General features: G+C 42.9%; 1 protein-coding gene across 29 annotated transcripts in view; it reads right to left on the reverse strand.

Moving 5' to 3' along the window:
- The window catches only part of PTK2 (protein tyrosine kinase 2), a 253,025-nt gene that overhangs the window by 160,300 nt on the left and 75,981 nt on the right, over positions 1 to 16,744 (reverse strand). For 25 of the 29 annotated variants that reach the window (XM_049700354.1, XM_049700344.1, XM_049700341.1 and 22 more), the window contains one exon: positions 6,303 to 6,529. In XM_049700354.1, coding sequence (XP_049556311.1) covers positions 6,303 to 6,497 — 195 coding nt within the window. In that variant the 5' untranslated portion in view covers positions 6,498 to 6,529. Of the gene's footprint in view, positions 1 to 6,302; positions 6,533 to 16,744 lie in introns of those variants that run through there. The other 4 variants (XM_049700358.1, XM_049700353.1, XM_049700356.1 and 1 more) reach the window with 3 other exon arrangements.

Below are 16,744 nucleotides of genomic sequence, written 5' to 3' on the forward strand. Positions count from 1 at the left end.
CATGGTGATGATTAGGGGGAAGGCAGGTTCCTAGCCTTGAAGTCTTGTGGAATAGACAGAATTTTAGTCAGTTCACTTGATCGCACTGCCAGAAGACACTGGAATAATTTCAAGTCTGGGTTTGCGTAACCAGAGTCCCCAAGCTGTAGGACCTGGTACCTAAACCAGGTTGCAATTTCACTCTCCACTAAACAATTAAGCAATAAACACAGGCATTCCCTTTTATTTCACTTCTTGCTTTTCCATGATGCTTCCATACTGAGTTCCGTCCCAGTCTCATTCTCTAATACTCTCATAAATGCCACTTGGGACTTAGTCTGGATAGTAGCCAAGGTTATGAGTGGACGAGGTGCTTAAATATTTAATGCTAAATGTACATAAGTACTCAGTAAAAAGTACTGATAATTTTGAGAACCAACTATTTGGTTCTGAATAACTGAACAAATAACTTTGAGAACTAAATTTTTAGTGAGAAATGCAAACTCAACGCTACCATATGGAAACATTACCACTTCCATATAACACACACACACACACACACACACACACACACATTAGTATATGTGTATATTATTTCCGGAATATGTACATTTAGAAAAGGGACTGTCTCTAGGGAGCTAAGAGGACATGGGTTCATAATATGCCACTGATGGTATCCAAATTAAACTTAAATTTCTCCTCCTGGCTTTAAAGGTTCATGACAATCTAGTCCTACAATACACAAAGCAACACTTAGCTACTCTGAAAACTCCTTTTATTCATTTATATCACAGCCCAGGCCTTAGAAATTACACTTTTCCTGATTAAATTCTCATGTTAGATATTCACAGTAAAGGACTCTTCTCAAACTTGGAAATAAAAGAAGCCAGTGTCTGCATCGTGCTTGTATTTCATCAGGAACATAGCAATTCAGCCATTTTACTACTGGGCGATAGTTATTTTCTTTTTTGTTTCCTTGTTTTGGGGGAAAGGGAGGTGGAAACGCAAGTAATCCTGCCAGGAGCATCCTTCTAGCTGTCGTCATACATACGTACAGGCACTGCTTAGAAACAGACGTGCTGGGTCAAGAGCTACTTAAAATATGACATTTTGGTAAGTACATCCAAACTGTGCACCAACAAAACTATACCGATTACACTTGACACATAATGTGACAGACTGTTCCTCATCTCATACCAATAATGGATGAAATCCATCTTACAATGTTTATCCATGTGATGCACCAAACGGGGATGGGGTGGGGGTGGGGGTGGGGGCGGGGGTTGCTGTTATAATTTACGTTTCCCTGATTGCTGACTAGTGAGATGAGGCTGTAATTGTGTTTGTTTCTGAAAGTTCTTGTTATGACTTTGCTTGGTTCAACCTGGCCACTTATCTTTTAGACAGCGCTTTGAACAGAAGTGACCTTCTCCCGGTGGAGAGCACTCGTACGGCCGCGTCCTTCATGTCCGTTCACTCGTGAATGTGCACCCCTCAACTGCTCAGCAGCCACCTAAAGGCCCGCTGCATGCCTGGTGCTAGTGACCCAATGGCGATGAGATGCGATGGTGACCCTGACAAGTCTTAGAGCTGAGCAGGAAGAGGACGTGATAATGAATGCATGCGGGAGAGTAAGTCATCTGTGCGGAAGGTAAGGCAGGGGACAAGATGATAATGGACATTTCATATTGTTAGCTATCTCCTCACAGGCAGTTTGCAACATTTCTCCATTTATCACAAGAGCAGGTATCTGAGGTCACACGTATTGCTCTTAACACTGTTCACCTCTTCACTCCTCCTAAGAACTGACTTGTCTCTTATCCTGTCCAGGGCTTCTTCTTCTCACTGAGCTCTCTTTCAGATACTCTTTACATTTGGGAATCAATGGGTTCCCACCATTCTTCTCTGATCGCACCTGTAGAGGTAGGAGCCTAGCATCATTCAGTTACCAAAACAAGATGCGGAAATCCAGTCCTGCTCTCCGACAGCCAGGGCACCATCTCCTGCTCTTGGTTCAGCAGCAGACGAGGGGCCCACCTAACAGTCCTCAAGACAAAGCGTGCACTTCTGTCTCGACAATCTACAGTCACTCTTAGTTTCTCATTGCTACTGTAACAAATGACCACAAACTCAGGGGCTCAGAATAACACAAATGTGTGACTTGCCAGTTGTGTAGATCACAAGTCTGAAGTGGGTATCACTGGGCTAAAACAAAGGCATCAGCAAGCGTGTGCTGCTTGCTGGAAGCTCAGGATGGGTAACAGGAGCCAGGTCCTGTAGGTCCTTGGGGGCCATTGGGGGAATGAATGTGGCTTTTCTCTGAGAGAAATGGGGAGCTACTGGGGGTTTTGAGCAAATTACTGATTAGAAGACCAGCATATTAGAGAAACAGGTCCAGGAAGCAGAACGTAAAAGTGGGTGACCGGTAAGATGGAAGGTCACAGGGCAAGACGGGGAGAAGAACGGGCTAGGGGCTCCTGAAGGACTTGAATATTCACTCCAAATAGAGAGGAAGGCATTGCAAGGTTCCGAGTGGAGGAGTGATGTGCTCTGGCTCTCATGTTAACAGGACCGTTCTGGCTGCTGGGTTGTGATGTCAGTTAGGAGACCACGTGGCTCCAAGAAAGGTGTGCAGCTGAGGTCCTAGGAGGTGGGGGATTCCAGGTACACTCTGAGGACAACGTGGACAGGATTAGCTAATGCATTGGATGCACAGTATAAGCAAAAGGAGTAAAAGATGATGCCAAGGGCCCTACTTAACTAAAAGAAGGGGAGACCCTTCCTCTGAAGCGCTGATGGTTCTTTTGGAGAAAGAAAGGCAAAGACAGAGAAGAGAGGGACAGATGCAGCTGGGCGGCATTAGGTCTTAAATTGAAAATGAAACAAGTCAGAACGGGGTACAGTTGTGGACTAGGCAAGAGCGTGGGATGAAACCACGGCCACGGCTTTAAGAGCTTCTGAAGACGTTTGAGGCCAGCAAGGGAGCCAGCCTCTCGCACCCCACTACAGTGCTTCCCTCTGGGTCCACACTTCTTCATGCTCTGTGATGTCACCTAGCTGTGTTTTCAAAGAGAGCCTATGGTATGAACTTCCTACCTCCTTATTTCTCTACAGATACCTTCACTCCATGTTTTTATGATTGATACTGTACTTGGTATAGACTCCAGAGGTACAAGCTGTTCCCCAGAGCCTCTGAGGACACTGCTCCAATGTTATCCTGCATCTGGCATCGCAGATTAAAGTCTGATGTAAATGTTCTTTTCCCTGAGTAGGAGACTTCTCTGGTAGAATCTGGATCTTCTCTATACCCTTATTATTCTGAAGTGTCACTACAATGTTTCTAGATGACAAATCTTATTCAGTATTGTCCACCACGGGTTAATCTTGGCTCTTCTGCACTGACCCCACACTTATCTCCAGAGCTGCCTGAAGCATGATACTGACACTCAGCTATGGCCAAGATAAGTGAGGTTTGAGACCATGGGCTACTGATTTTGGGGCAGGACACCACTAGCCCGCACCACTGTTTAGTAATTATAACTGGATTTCCAACTTGCACCTGATTTTGGTGGCACTTGGGCAGTTACACAGGGCAAGGCTGGCTACGGAGATGGAACGTGCCTCTGTGCCCATCTCACAGATCCCACCACAAGGAGGCCTTAGCCCTCCTCACACCTGGGTGCTGCACACGTGGCCAGTGATGGCTGGGAGCACCCAAGGCCACGAGGCCTATGCCTGAGGTGTCCAAAGCCCTTCAATGAGTACCATGTTCCTACTGCTGCTGTATACACTCTACCTATTCCCAGTGGAGTTCTGTGACTCCTTTCAGCATCCTCTATACAATTAATGTATAATTAGCACAAATATGTAATAGGAGTGAGATCTATTAAAGCATGAGAAATAAAACCTCTGTAATGAATTATAACAAGAATCCAGGTTTTTCCTGGTGAAAATAAACCTTTCAACTCCTCCAAAGGTTTGGTTCTTCTGAGTCAAGCAGTCTCTCAGATAATTACTTTCTATAGAGCACAGCTGTCCAGGAGAAATATAATGCAAGCTACATGTTGTTTTAAAATTTCTAGCGGTCACTTTAAAAAAGTGTAAAAAGAAACAGGTGAATTCAATTTTAATGATATATTTTCTTTAACCTAGCATGCCAAAAACAAAATCATAACAAATTACTGATGAGATTTTACATTCTTTTTCATACTAAATCTCTGAAATCCAGTTGTATTTTTACACTTACAAAACATCAATTCAGACTAGCTACATTCAAGTATTCAGCAGTTGCACACAGCTACCACATCGGGCAGTGCAGAAACAGAGTCTGAGACTCAATCTAATTATTCATCAACTCTGGATAAAAATAAGCTACCTCCTTTCAGAAAATGGTTGATTTTTAGATCCATCCATTAATTAACTTACATGAAAATACTGCATTTTCAAATGTTACAGCAGTAGAAGGAAGTGGGTTATGAATAATACCCACCTGCCATCACAGTGACCCAGCACTATGTTGATTTCATGCTATTCCAGGAGAGGGCTGGGTTCAAGCAATGCCAATAGAGGTTTCTCTGCCTCATGTTGAAAATTCAATCATCAGCTGCTAAGACTTGCTAAATTCCAGACATTTATCAATTACTGTGAAATAAAACAACTTGCTCTTTGGCCACACAGATTTGCTCGTGTTGATCTTCATAAAAGTTTAACAAATATGTTCTCATAACTTATGTATTTGTATCTGGTTTAAATTTTTCTTCACAATATGAATGTTCTGATGTCTGGTAAGATTTTAACATTGGCTAAAGGCGGACACGTGTCAGTGATCACTGGTTCTCTTCGTGGTATGATTCCTCTCATGTGCAGCACCTATGATACTAAAACCATGGCACATCTGTCACGGAGTCCTTCCCAGGTGAATTTCTGATATAATAAATTCTGAACATTTGCTAATGTCTTGTCAAATTCATAATCTTTGAAAGGCTCCCCTCCTGCACAAATGCTCTGAAGTTTATTAAGGCCGATGCGATGGTTTAAAGAATTTCCTCTCTCATTGTATCCGCAATTAATAAAAACTAGAACATACCCTAACAGCCTTCCCATAAACGTTACCTTACAAGGTTTCTCTCCAGTGACTGTGTTTATAAGGTTAAATATAAAACAGAACTATAGAAAAACTAGAAAAAGCCAGCAAGCTTCATGGAAAGCTTGTAAAAAGAGACTACTATATTTTAAGTATAGCACATGAAGAGATACTAACACATGTTTCAATCCTGAGTGAATGATTCTCCTTTTAATAACTAGTCCGTTTGAATAGTCAGTACTACAGTATCACAAGAGGTAGCAGAATAGTATATATAATGCACATGTAACATGTAGCCTTAAATCTAAATTCTACCAGTCCCTTTACTGTACTTAAACACAGTTAAGGCATATAAGTCAAAGAGTACAAATTACTTTGTTTCTTTATTACTGAAAGCAGGGGAGATACATCTGATGGTCCTACTCGCTGGACACTTGTCCTCCTTAAAGATGAATAGGGGCTAAGTGAAAGAGCAGGAAGGAGGAGGGGTTTCTTCAACACTTGATCAAAGTAAACATCCTGAAAATTTACATTTTGAACTCAGGTTTCTGAGATCACGGTGCTCACTCCTCACTCTCAGCAACCTCTGCCTACACTGTGCTCCCCTCACAATTCTTTACCGCCCACTCTCATCAGCACCCAGAGGAAAGTGTGTCCAGCCACCTCTCACAGTCACACGCAGTGACATCCCTGTCGGCCCTCGTCATCTGCAACACCCCGGGAAGCACTGCCTGCACCGCACTGCAATTAAGGCCATGGGCATCTTGCCCACAACAGACTGGAAGCTGTATGACCAGGACCTTTAATATCCCCAGAACCTTGCCAAGTGTCTGGTATATAGAAGATATACATATATTTTTTTTAAGAATCTATCCTACCTGGAGTCATGAAAATACCTTCAAAATTACACTTTCTAGAAAATAATTTATTTCAACAGTATTAGAGGCTATTTTAATTCCTTTGTTTCCTTGTATATGTCAAAGAATTTTTTTAAAAACAGGAGAGAAAAACAAGTCAATGGCCTTATATGAATAATATGATGCAGTTACTATTTTTCTAAGAAATTTTAAATAAATTAAAACTCTGGTCCGTCACATATTAACTCAATAAATACTATAGAGAAAAGTTAACATCTCTGAAATATGGGAATAAAAATTATTACTCTGCCTTTTTTTGGTATGTGCCATTACCATTTAACCTACATATACACTGAGGATGTGTCCTAGGAAAATGTACTTACCCTGACGTCAGTAGCGTCTCCATGCCTGATAATACTGGCCCAAGTGGTTGGCTCACTGTTGCTTTCAAAATAATGAAAGACCTTCAACACTCGCTCCATGGCCCCAGGGGAACGTTCCACACCGGTACCCAGGTGAGTCTTGGTACTTGAATTCGGTGTGTGATTCAAGTTTGGGTCAAGGTAGGCAGCTGCCATTATTTGGCTAGATGCTAGGTATCTGTCATATTCTGTAAAAGGAAAAAAAAATTTCTCAGTGTACAATATTTGAAAGCTACTGATTAAAATGTGTTTTGCTGATACTGACATAACAACACTGTTCTTTATTCTCTCCCTATTTTGTTACATGCAGAAGTTGAGCCTGAAGAGAACTGGGACCTAATCTACCAAGATAATCACTGTATTCCATCCCCCACCCCCTGCCACCCCCAGACCCAGAGCAGTACCTGATTCACAATAGAATAATAAATATCGGTTAAACAAACTATTAAAAGGCCAGGAACCCTATCTCAGCTCCATCAAAAGTCACTGTGTTGGGGCTTCCCTGGTGGCGCAGTGGTTGAGAGTCTGCCTGCCGATGCAGGGGACACGGGTTCGTGCCCCAGTCCAGGAAGATCCCACATGCCGCGGAGCGGCTAGGCCCGTGAGCCATGGCTGCTGGGCCTGCACGTCCGGAGCCTGTGCTCCGCAATGGAGGCCCGCGTACCGCACAAAAAAAAAAAAAAAAAAAAATCACTGTGTTATCTGTAAGCAACATAACACCACCCTCCTTTTAAATCACAGCCTTTAAATTTGTGAGAAAATCTCACTGGAGAGCCAAATATGTTAATTTTGCTGCCTACTTTTGAAAACTTTTATGTGAAATACAAGTTCTTTCTTCATACACTGAAAATTCAGTCACAAATGAAAACAAAACAAAACCAAAAAACACATATGACTAAGTTTTTTAAAGTGTGATAGGGGACTCCCCTGGTGGCTCCGTGGTTAAGAATCTACCTGCCAATGCAGGGGACACAGGTTCGAGCCTTGGTCCAGGAAGATCCCACATGCCACAGACCAACTAGGCCCATGCGCCACAACTACTGAGCCTGCGCTCTAGAGCCCACAAGCCACAACTACTGAGCCCGCGAGCCACAACTACTGAAGCCCGCGCGCCTAGAGCCCGTGCTCCACAACAAGAGAAGCCACCGCAAGGAGAAGCCCGTGCACTGCAATGAAGAGTAGCCCCGCTTGCCGCAATCACAGAAAGCCCACGTGCAGCAACAAAGACCCAACGCAGCCAAAAATAAATAGATGAATAAATTTATTTAAAATAAATAAATAAAGTGTGATAGGAGGACGTCCGTTTGAATGTGAGGGAATAGCTCGGGCAAGACCACAACTCCCACTGAGAAAACTCAGAGAAGCCGGATTAGAAAACAACCCAGATGTGTGGAGCCCAAGACAGCAGGAGGTGACAGAGATGGAGAAGGAACAGGTCCTCAACAGCCGCCTTTCCCTAAAGGGCGTTTGCCAATTCTGGGCATTCAAGACCCTGAAGAGCTAAGGAAAAGGCACCAACACACACACACACACACACACACACACACACACACACACACACACACACACACACACACACACACACACACACACACACACACACACACACACACACACGGTGCTATCTGTCCTTTGACGACAGCCACCAGTCCTGAAACCAAGCCCAGTGGGCACCTCCGAAAGCAGAGGGAAGTTGAAGACACACAGAGGAGACAAGGGGCACAGCTGATTATATACACCCTCCTACCTTTCGGCAGCATACAGATGATCTGAACAGCATGATGAATAAACGATCTAACTGACATATAACATACTACACCCAACAGCAACTCATCTTTGCAGGTGAAATAGTTACTAAAATTGACCACGTGCTAGGTGAAAGCACAAGATCCAATAAATATCAAAGGACTAAAATTCCTGAGAGTATATATGCTCTGTGTTGTGTCTAGCATTAAGGTGGACTCCAACAAAAAGGTAACTAGCGGGGCTTCCCTGGTGGCGCAGTGGTTGAGAGTCCGCCTGCCGATGCAGGGGACATGGGTTCGTGCCCCGGTCCGGGAAGATCCCACATGCCGCAGAGCGGCTCGGCCCGTGAGCCATGGCCGCTGAGCCTGCACGTCCAGAGCCTGTGCTCTGCAACGGGAGAGGCCACGGCAGTGAGAGGCCCGCGTACCGCAGAAAAAACAAAAACAAAAAAAGGTAACTAGCAAATTCCCAACTGTCTGGAAATTAAGCAATGTATTTCAAGTAACTTATTAGCCAAACAAGGAACTCAAACCCTCAAAGGGTTTCTAGGGCACTGAAAATACTCCGTATGTCACTATAATGATGGATATGAGTCCTTATACGTTTGTCCAAACCCACAGAATGTACAACGCCAAGAGTGAACCACCATGGGAATGACGGACTTTGGGTGATCACGATGTGTCGTTACAGGCTCATCAACTGTAACGCATGTTCCGCTCTGGTGGGGATGCTGACAATGGGGAGGCTGTGCATGTACCAGAGCAGGAGGCACGTGGGAAACCTCTGTACCTTCCCCTAAATTTTGCTCTGAACTTAGAACTGCTTTAGGAAAAATAAAGTCTTAATTTTAAAAAAGCAATTAACGTAATTCACCATATTTTCAGAAAGGAGAACCAGAGTTATCTTAATATATGCAGAAAAAGCAACTGATAAAGTTTACCAAACACTCACTCATAGTAAAAACTCTTAGCAAGACAGAAATAGGAAAATACTTCCTTAATCTAATGAAAGTATCTACATTAAACTTAAATTAATACTGCTGGAAAAGAGTCCCTCCCCCCCGTCCCACCCCCCAAGACTGGAATAAGTCAAGAATGCCCAGCATCACCATCCCTAACTTGACAGTGTTCCAGAAGTCTTAGCCAGGTTCCACAGGCAAAAAAGGGAGATAAAAACACAGGGTATGAAGGAAAGAATAAAACCATCATTACTACATGACTATGTATAAAGAAAATTTGTAAGAATCTATAGATAAACTAATGGAATTAATAAATGAATTTAGCAAGGTTGCTGGATCATAAAAAATCAGCTGTACTTCTGATATCTTAGTTATCTCTTTCGCTCTTCAAATGAGATGATAAGGATGAATAAATATATTATCAATTGCTTCCTGAAAAGAAACACCACTCCTCCGGAGTGGTCAGAAGAAATGATATACTAGTGATGAAGTGACGGAAAATCACTACAGTTGACCCTTTAACAACACCCGTTTGAACTGCCCAGGTCCACTTATATGCACATATTTTTTCAACAGTAAATAAACACTACAGTACCACACCATCCCTGACTGGCTGAATCCCCAGCAGCGGAACCGCAGATACAGGGGAACCCTTACACAGGGGGCTGACCACAAGTTATATGCAGATTTTCGACTGCGCGGAGGGCTGGCACCCTGGGGCCCACGCTGCTCAAGGGTCAGCAGGACACATAATAGTGAGCGTGTCAAGGGAGGAGCTAAACCAGAAACAACACACAATCTGGATATACCTCTGTGACTAAGCATCAATGGCAAAATCCTTCATAAACCTTCAAAAAGTAGGCCTAAACATTCTTTAAAAGATAAACCATTGCTGTAATGTCACCAGAGCGAAGCAGTTTTCCTAAAACAGAATGTGTCAAAATCCGATCTGTGCTATAAATTCTCAAACTGGCAACATCTCCACCAGCGAGCCTTCCTTGACCCTTCTGGACAGTTTCGTGTGTGTGTGTCAGTTAACCACCACCCACTCCCCTGGTGGTGGCGTTCCAAGTCTGTCTTTATGATGGGCTTGCAGATTCTGAGAGCCTGGCATCTGGGTCACAAAACCGTGGATTAGTCAGTTTGTGGGACGGTGTCCACTACGGAATGAAAAGTCCCAAGCGTTGCTCTCTGCTACACTGACTATTCTGTTTCCAAACAATTAACAGAATTCTCTGTTGTTCGTGTGGTTCTCTATTTGTTTTTGACCCATGGCTAAAGCTGTACCATTGGGGCTGCCAACTCTCTGTGTCTCTAAGTGACAAAAGCCCTTCCCCCTCTTTTACCAGAGAGGTAGGCTTTTATAGATTCTGTAATTGTAGCCCTCTGTAATCTGTGGCCAGTTGTATTTTTTAGAACTTTCAAGATTAACAAGTCATAGGCATCGGCTACTTATGCATACTACAGAATATCTTTTTCAAAAAACTATCAAAGACGTGGAAATGAAAAGATTTTTAAAGTTGGCTTCTTTACGTGGTTTAGACCCCTACTCTTCCAGCCATCTGTGGTAAAGGACCACAGACCTGTCACAGACCAACACTTTTGTAAAATACAATAAAGAGGAATTTCTAGAAAAATGAAATTTCAAAATAAAAGCATACAAAAGCTAAGCACGAAACTTCTATCATCAGAGTCAGTGAACATAAATTACTGTCAAGTTGCTATAGAGGTTTCTAGATGCTTACACCAAATTCTACCCTTACTTTGTCCTACACTGTTAACAGTTCCAGCACCAACCCCAGTCTCCTGGCCACAGTTGGCCGAGTCCAGGCTCAGTCACCAGGCTGCCTGGTACAGCAAGAGGCCAGTGCACTGGAATGGGAAATGGGAAAGCAGATGGCCTGTTAGTGGTGGCCGCCGACCTTCCAGCTTCAGGTCTCCCTTTCATTCACATACTAACTTCAGTGCCTAACTTCTTTTCTTGGGACAAGTAGGGCAGTCCCAAGGCAGGTGTGAGGAAACAGGTACTGACAAACCTTGGCACTGAGCCCAAGGCTCAGCCCACAATCCGATATAAATGCTCCATAAAACAGCACACACAGAAGAGGGAGAAAAGTACAAGGATCACAACCATCATCTCACTCCAGAGCTGCCTAGTTTATACTCGCTGTACATACTGAGATCCCACCAGGACAGTAACCTCATCACGCTTGAAACAAGCCGGCCCTTTAATAAAACCTGAGATGCTTGCCAGAATATGAGAGTAGAAACAAAGAATGCAAATTGATACAGCGCCAGTTTTTAAAAAATTAAGACATCAACAGGTTTGAAGAGTTTTTAAGAATCTGATAATGACCCTAAAGTAAATCCTTAAACAAACTAGACTAGTGTGAAAGTTTTCTTCTCCTTAATTTTGTTCTTTTACACAAGATTTGGGTTTATTTTCACATAAAATATCTAACCTGAATATCCTAAATGTCCTATAGTGATTTTACTAGACAGAGAAGCCAACATTAAATTACTTAAATGTTTAATATTATAATAGCAATGTGTGGCTGTTTATATTTTCCAAACTCCCCCTCTCCCAATTCTCTTCTTCCAGTGTGACTTTGATACTCCTTTCAAGAGGCGGAGTCTACCTTCCTTCCCCTTGAATCTGGGTGGGCTTCAGACTAGGCTAAGATACATCCTAAGCTAAGTCCTAAAAGGCAACACCAAAACAAGAAAGAAAGGAACCTAGGTTCCCATGGCTCTCTTGGGATGCTCACTCACAAACCTGACCACCATGCTGTACAGAAGTTCAAGCAACCCAAGAGGATCTGAGCTCCAAGAACCACAGCCTGAGCTAAGCTTCCAGCTGACGGGCAGCGTCAACTTCCGAGCCCTGGGGCAGACCCACCTGAGTAGACCCACTGGCTTCCAGTCGTGCTGCCTCGGCCAACACCGCACAGAAAGAGATGAGCTGTCCCTGTCGAGCCCTGCCCAGACTGCACATCTGAGCACTACGAATAACTCGTGTCATCTGAAGCCACTAAGTGTTGGGATGACTTGTTTTCATCAATAGACAACTGACAGAGCATATATTCAACTAACGTGAGCAGAGGTGGTTCTCGCTTCGAGTGGGAGTGTGGGACATCAAATGACTACCAAAAGCCATCTGAACAGTGTTTGCCTTCTTCTCATTGTTAAACTAAAGATACAGAGTGAGCATCTTTTCAATGCCTTGACAAAATGTCACATTCCTTCCTAAGTTTGGGTCACCTTCCTTTTACATTTTATCCTCTGTACTTTCAGTGTCATGAAATACCTCTGAAAGTTCCTCTAATGCGAACTTTTTTGCCCTGTCACTTCTTCAGTGACATCTTTTTTTTGTCACAACTATTTTCTTCATTTATGTCAAGGAGACCACCTTTACTAAGTTCTTTTGGCTGCACATCTAGCATGTCTGGCTCAACAGCAAAGTCAACATTCCTAGAGTCGGCTACTTTTTCTGTAACTCCACTTACGTTCAATTAGAATCTTGCAAAGTTATTTCCGCAGTGTAGTAAAAGTTTCTGCCATACTGCACACCTATCACTCTGTTACTTCCTGCCAGGATGCCTGAATTTGTTCATTTGCTCTATCTCCAATTGTAGCATTAACAGCCTGTCCAAAGTCTGTCTATAGGCTTTAAAAGTTGAAACCACTCCTTGGTCCACTGGCTGAATGATGAGATCACAGTTGCTGGTTCACACCACAGCTCCATGCACACCTACCTCTCTGGCTCATTTTGTTACACAGTTACCATGTTACTATCAATATTTTCAAATCTTCACTTACACCCAGTTTTACTTCCAGTGTTTTTCACTTTTTGTTTCAATTCTATATTTCATCCTCCTTGGCCAATTTCCTCCTTTGATTAGCTATTTTTGTAAAATGTCACATGGATTTATCACTGGCAAACAAAGAGGCAACACAACTACACACTCTGCTGTCTGTGTATAAACTGAACAACAGATGTGCACTGACCAGTCACCAACAGACTTTGAGAGAAGTGACATGACTAGTCACGGATTATAATTCACACCTGTTATTTATGTAGTCATTTGTAAAATGGGTTTGTACTTTATGCATTTACTCATAGTTCATATACGTGGTAACCAAACTCTGAATCACTCTGTTGAGGAACTAGTACTTTTAACTGAGATGGAGTTGAAGAGTGATGGTTGCACAAACTTGTGTACACAGTTGCCCACTGAACAACGCGGGGATTGGAGCACCAATTGGAGCACCCTGCATACTTGAATATGCATGTGTAACTTCTGACTCCCCTAAAACTTAACTGATAATAGCCCACTGTTGACTAGAAGCCTTACCGATAACATAAACAACACATATTTTGTATGTTACATGTACATATATTTTATGCATTTGTGACATACCTTTTTCTTATTTTTTTCAATATTTCTAGGCTACAGAATTCATTTGTGAATTTTTTCAAATTGTCACAAATCTACAAAAAATTTTTCCAATATATTTACTGAAAAAATTTTGCGTGTAAGTGGACCTGCACAGTTCAAATCAGCGTTGTTCAAGGTCAACTGTAAACTTAAAAACACTGAATGGTACACTCCAAAATGGTAAATTTCCTCAATTTTTAAAATTGATTTTTTTTTAAGTACATTTTTCCATGGCTCCAAATTTTTAAAAACCAACAATGCTAACAGTTGGCAATGATGTAGAACAACCTAGAGCTTTGATACAACTGCTGGCGGGTGTGTGATATGATACAGGCATTCTGGGAAACTTTTTCTACTACAGGTGAAAAGATATATACAGTATTACCAGCCATTCCACTCTTAAGTATATGCCGAAGAGAAACACACGCACATCTTCACCATGCAATATTCATGGCAGCGTTATTCGTAATAGTTCAAAACCGGGAAAACCCACACAGCCATCAATAAAATAAACTGTGGTGTATTCTTAAATGGAAAGCCATACAGCAATGAAAAACGATGACCAAGTACTACATGCAACAACGCGAATGAATCTCACAGATGTTATGACAGGCAAAACAACACACAAAATTCAAAAACAAGCAAAACCGAGTCATGGTGATAGAAATCAACTCTGGTTTCTTTTTCAGGGATACTGACTACAAGGGGCCAGGAGGGAGGCTGCTGGGAGCTGGTAACATTCTAAACACCGGTATGGAAGGTGGCAGTAAAAACTGCAGCAGGCTACGTATGATTTGTGCACTTTACAGTATGGATGCTATACTTCAGTTATACATCTTTAAGACTCTTATCCAACAACTGACCAACCAAAAGCAACACGCAATGCCAGAGCGCACTGGCTAAAATTAATTGCCTGAGCCAGTTACCAATCCAGCAAAGAAGCAATTCACACAGGCACATTTTATAAATGCCAACTGTTCTTGATTTCTGCCTCTGCCGCTCTTTTAATTGTACATGCACGTGCTATTCTGCAAAACAAGTAAAATGTGTGATGCCTGCAAATATGAAATTACTATTAATTTATCATCTTCTATGAAAGGAGCTCTTAACTGCATTTATGATATATGGACATACACATGCACATGTATGCATACTGATGACAGATGTCTTTAAGAATCTATTGAAAAACATGGACATGTCCTCCAGAAAATGCAAAGACATTAATAAGCACAAATTTTTGTATATGATTGCAAGTTCATTTTCCCCTAAAACTCATACAGGGACCCCAGCTTTAAGATCAACAGTCCAGCCGCTACCAACATTCATTACAAATAATCTAAATTGTCACTTACTTAGTGGCTCTAATGCAAAGCACAAACATACATTATCTCATTTCATTTCATTTTCACCACGACTGTTAGAGGTGGTGGTACTAGCTCCGTTAGGCAGGTATAAAAATCTAAGATGAAAGACACTATATATTCCAGGTTGGATTGTGACTGAGTGAGACTGAAGCTCTGAAAAACTCTTTCAGTCCAGGTACACTGTACATCTAAACACCAAGGAGCCCATCAAGTCCAGCCTAACGACGTTCTCTGCCCCTAAAATCCTAAAGCTCAGTGAAGCAGTCCACTTTCTCAGCATGCGTGCACACACACAACTGTTCACTGCTGCAGTCCCAACGACACTAGCAAGCTCTGAATGTAGACGATGAATAAAAGAATGAAAGGAAGAACGCCGTCTAAAGCAGATTCCACTCCTGCACACGGAATCTCAGGGAGAAAGCTTGTGGCTCTACCACAGCTTGTCACGGATACTGCTGCAACTTCTCTGGGGCTGACTGGCCATGGGCGGAGTCCATAATAGGAGGAAGGCAATTTCCCTATCTTTCCTGCTGTCATTCAATAAGCAGCTACTATGATGAAAAAGAACAGATGGCAGTGTGGCTGGATGGAATGCGTGCCTGGGTGAACCTGGGCCACATGACACAACCCCCCACAGGTCTCCTGGGAAGGGCAACACTAAGGACTATCTCCCTGGAGCCAGGCTGACTCCTCATTACTACTGAACACCTTAATCATGACAGACTTTCGCAAACACTTCTTTGTTACTAAATGTATCAATAAATCCCCCAGATGAAAGAAACATGGTTAAAGTATTTTTCCGTAATATTATTTTATAATTAAATATTTAAAGATGTAAATTAAAACAGAATTTATCAAAGCAGATGTTCAAAATCAATGTAGAAAACCTACATTAAATAATTTCTTCAGCACTTCAGTGCTTATAAGTTTGTATCTAAATGTACCTCCTACAGCATCAAAAAGATGTGCTTATTTAGGAAAAGACTAACTCAAGAGGAGTCCTTCAAACAGCAGGAAAACCATGACACTCCGATGGTTCCACTCACTCATCCGATTCATCTCATCCACACAGCAACCCTACACGGTAAGTCGCCTCATTTACATGAGTGGGCACCGAGGTGCTGAGAGGTTAGGCGACCGCCCAGACCACACAGCTGCATGGCTACGAGCTCACCTCCACACCAGATACTTGCCAGTCCAAGAATGAGCCACAGGCCTGCAGCACAGCACCACGGGGAGTGTGCAAGCCGCCCCAGCACAAACCTACCCAACCCCAACCAAGATCACCACGTGAGCCCTATGCAAGTTTAGTCTGGTAGGTTACCTGCATCAAAACTACCAAGCTATACTATAATTTTCTTTAGTACATCATTTACTTTCCACCAATCAATTCAACCTCTTCCAACCCCCCAATGTATTAGAGAAGAGTACGTATAAGGCATTCTCCCAGCAATCAGGACACGCTGATAACAGGACCTCATGAGAAAAGCCACCACAGACAAGTGCACTAAGAACTCAACACTGGGGACTTCCCTGGTGGCGCAGTGGTTAAGAATCCGCCAGCCAATGCTGGGGACACGGGTTCAGGCCCTGGTCTGGGAAGATCCCACATGCTGCGGAGCAACTAAGCCCATGCGCCACAACTACTGAGCCCACGTGAGCCCGCATGCCACAACTACTGAAGCCTGTGTGCCTAGAGCCCGTGCTCCACAACAAGCCACGCCACCATGACGAGAAGCCTGCGCACCACAGCGAAGAGTAGCCCCTGCTCGCCGCAACTAGAGAAAGCCCACGCGCAGAAACGAAGACCCAATGCAGCCAAAAATTAATTAATTAATTGAAAAAAAAAAAAGAAAAAAAAAAAACCACTGCTGGGGGTGGTGGGGGCATGGTGAG

This window comes from Orcinus orca, chromosome 17 (assembly GCF_937001465.1).
Source record: "Orcinus orca chromosome 17, mOrcOrc1.1, whole genome shotgun sequence".
NCBI lineage: Eukaryota > Metazoa > Chordata > Mammalia > Artiodactyla > Delphinidae > Orcinus > Orcinus orca.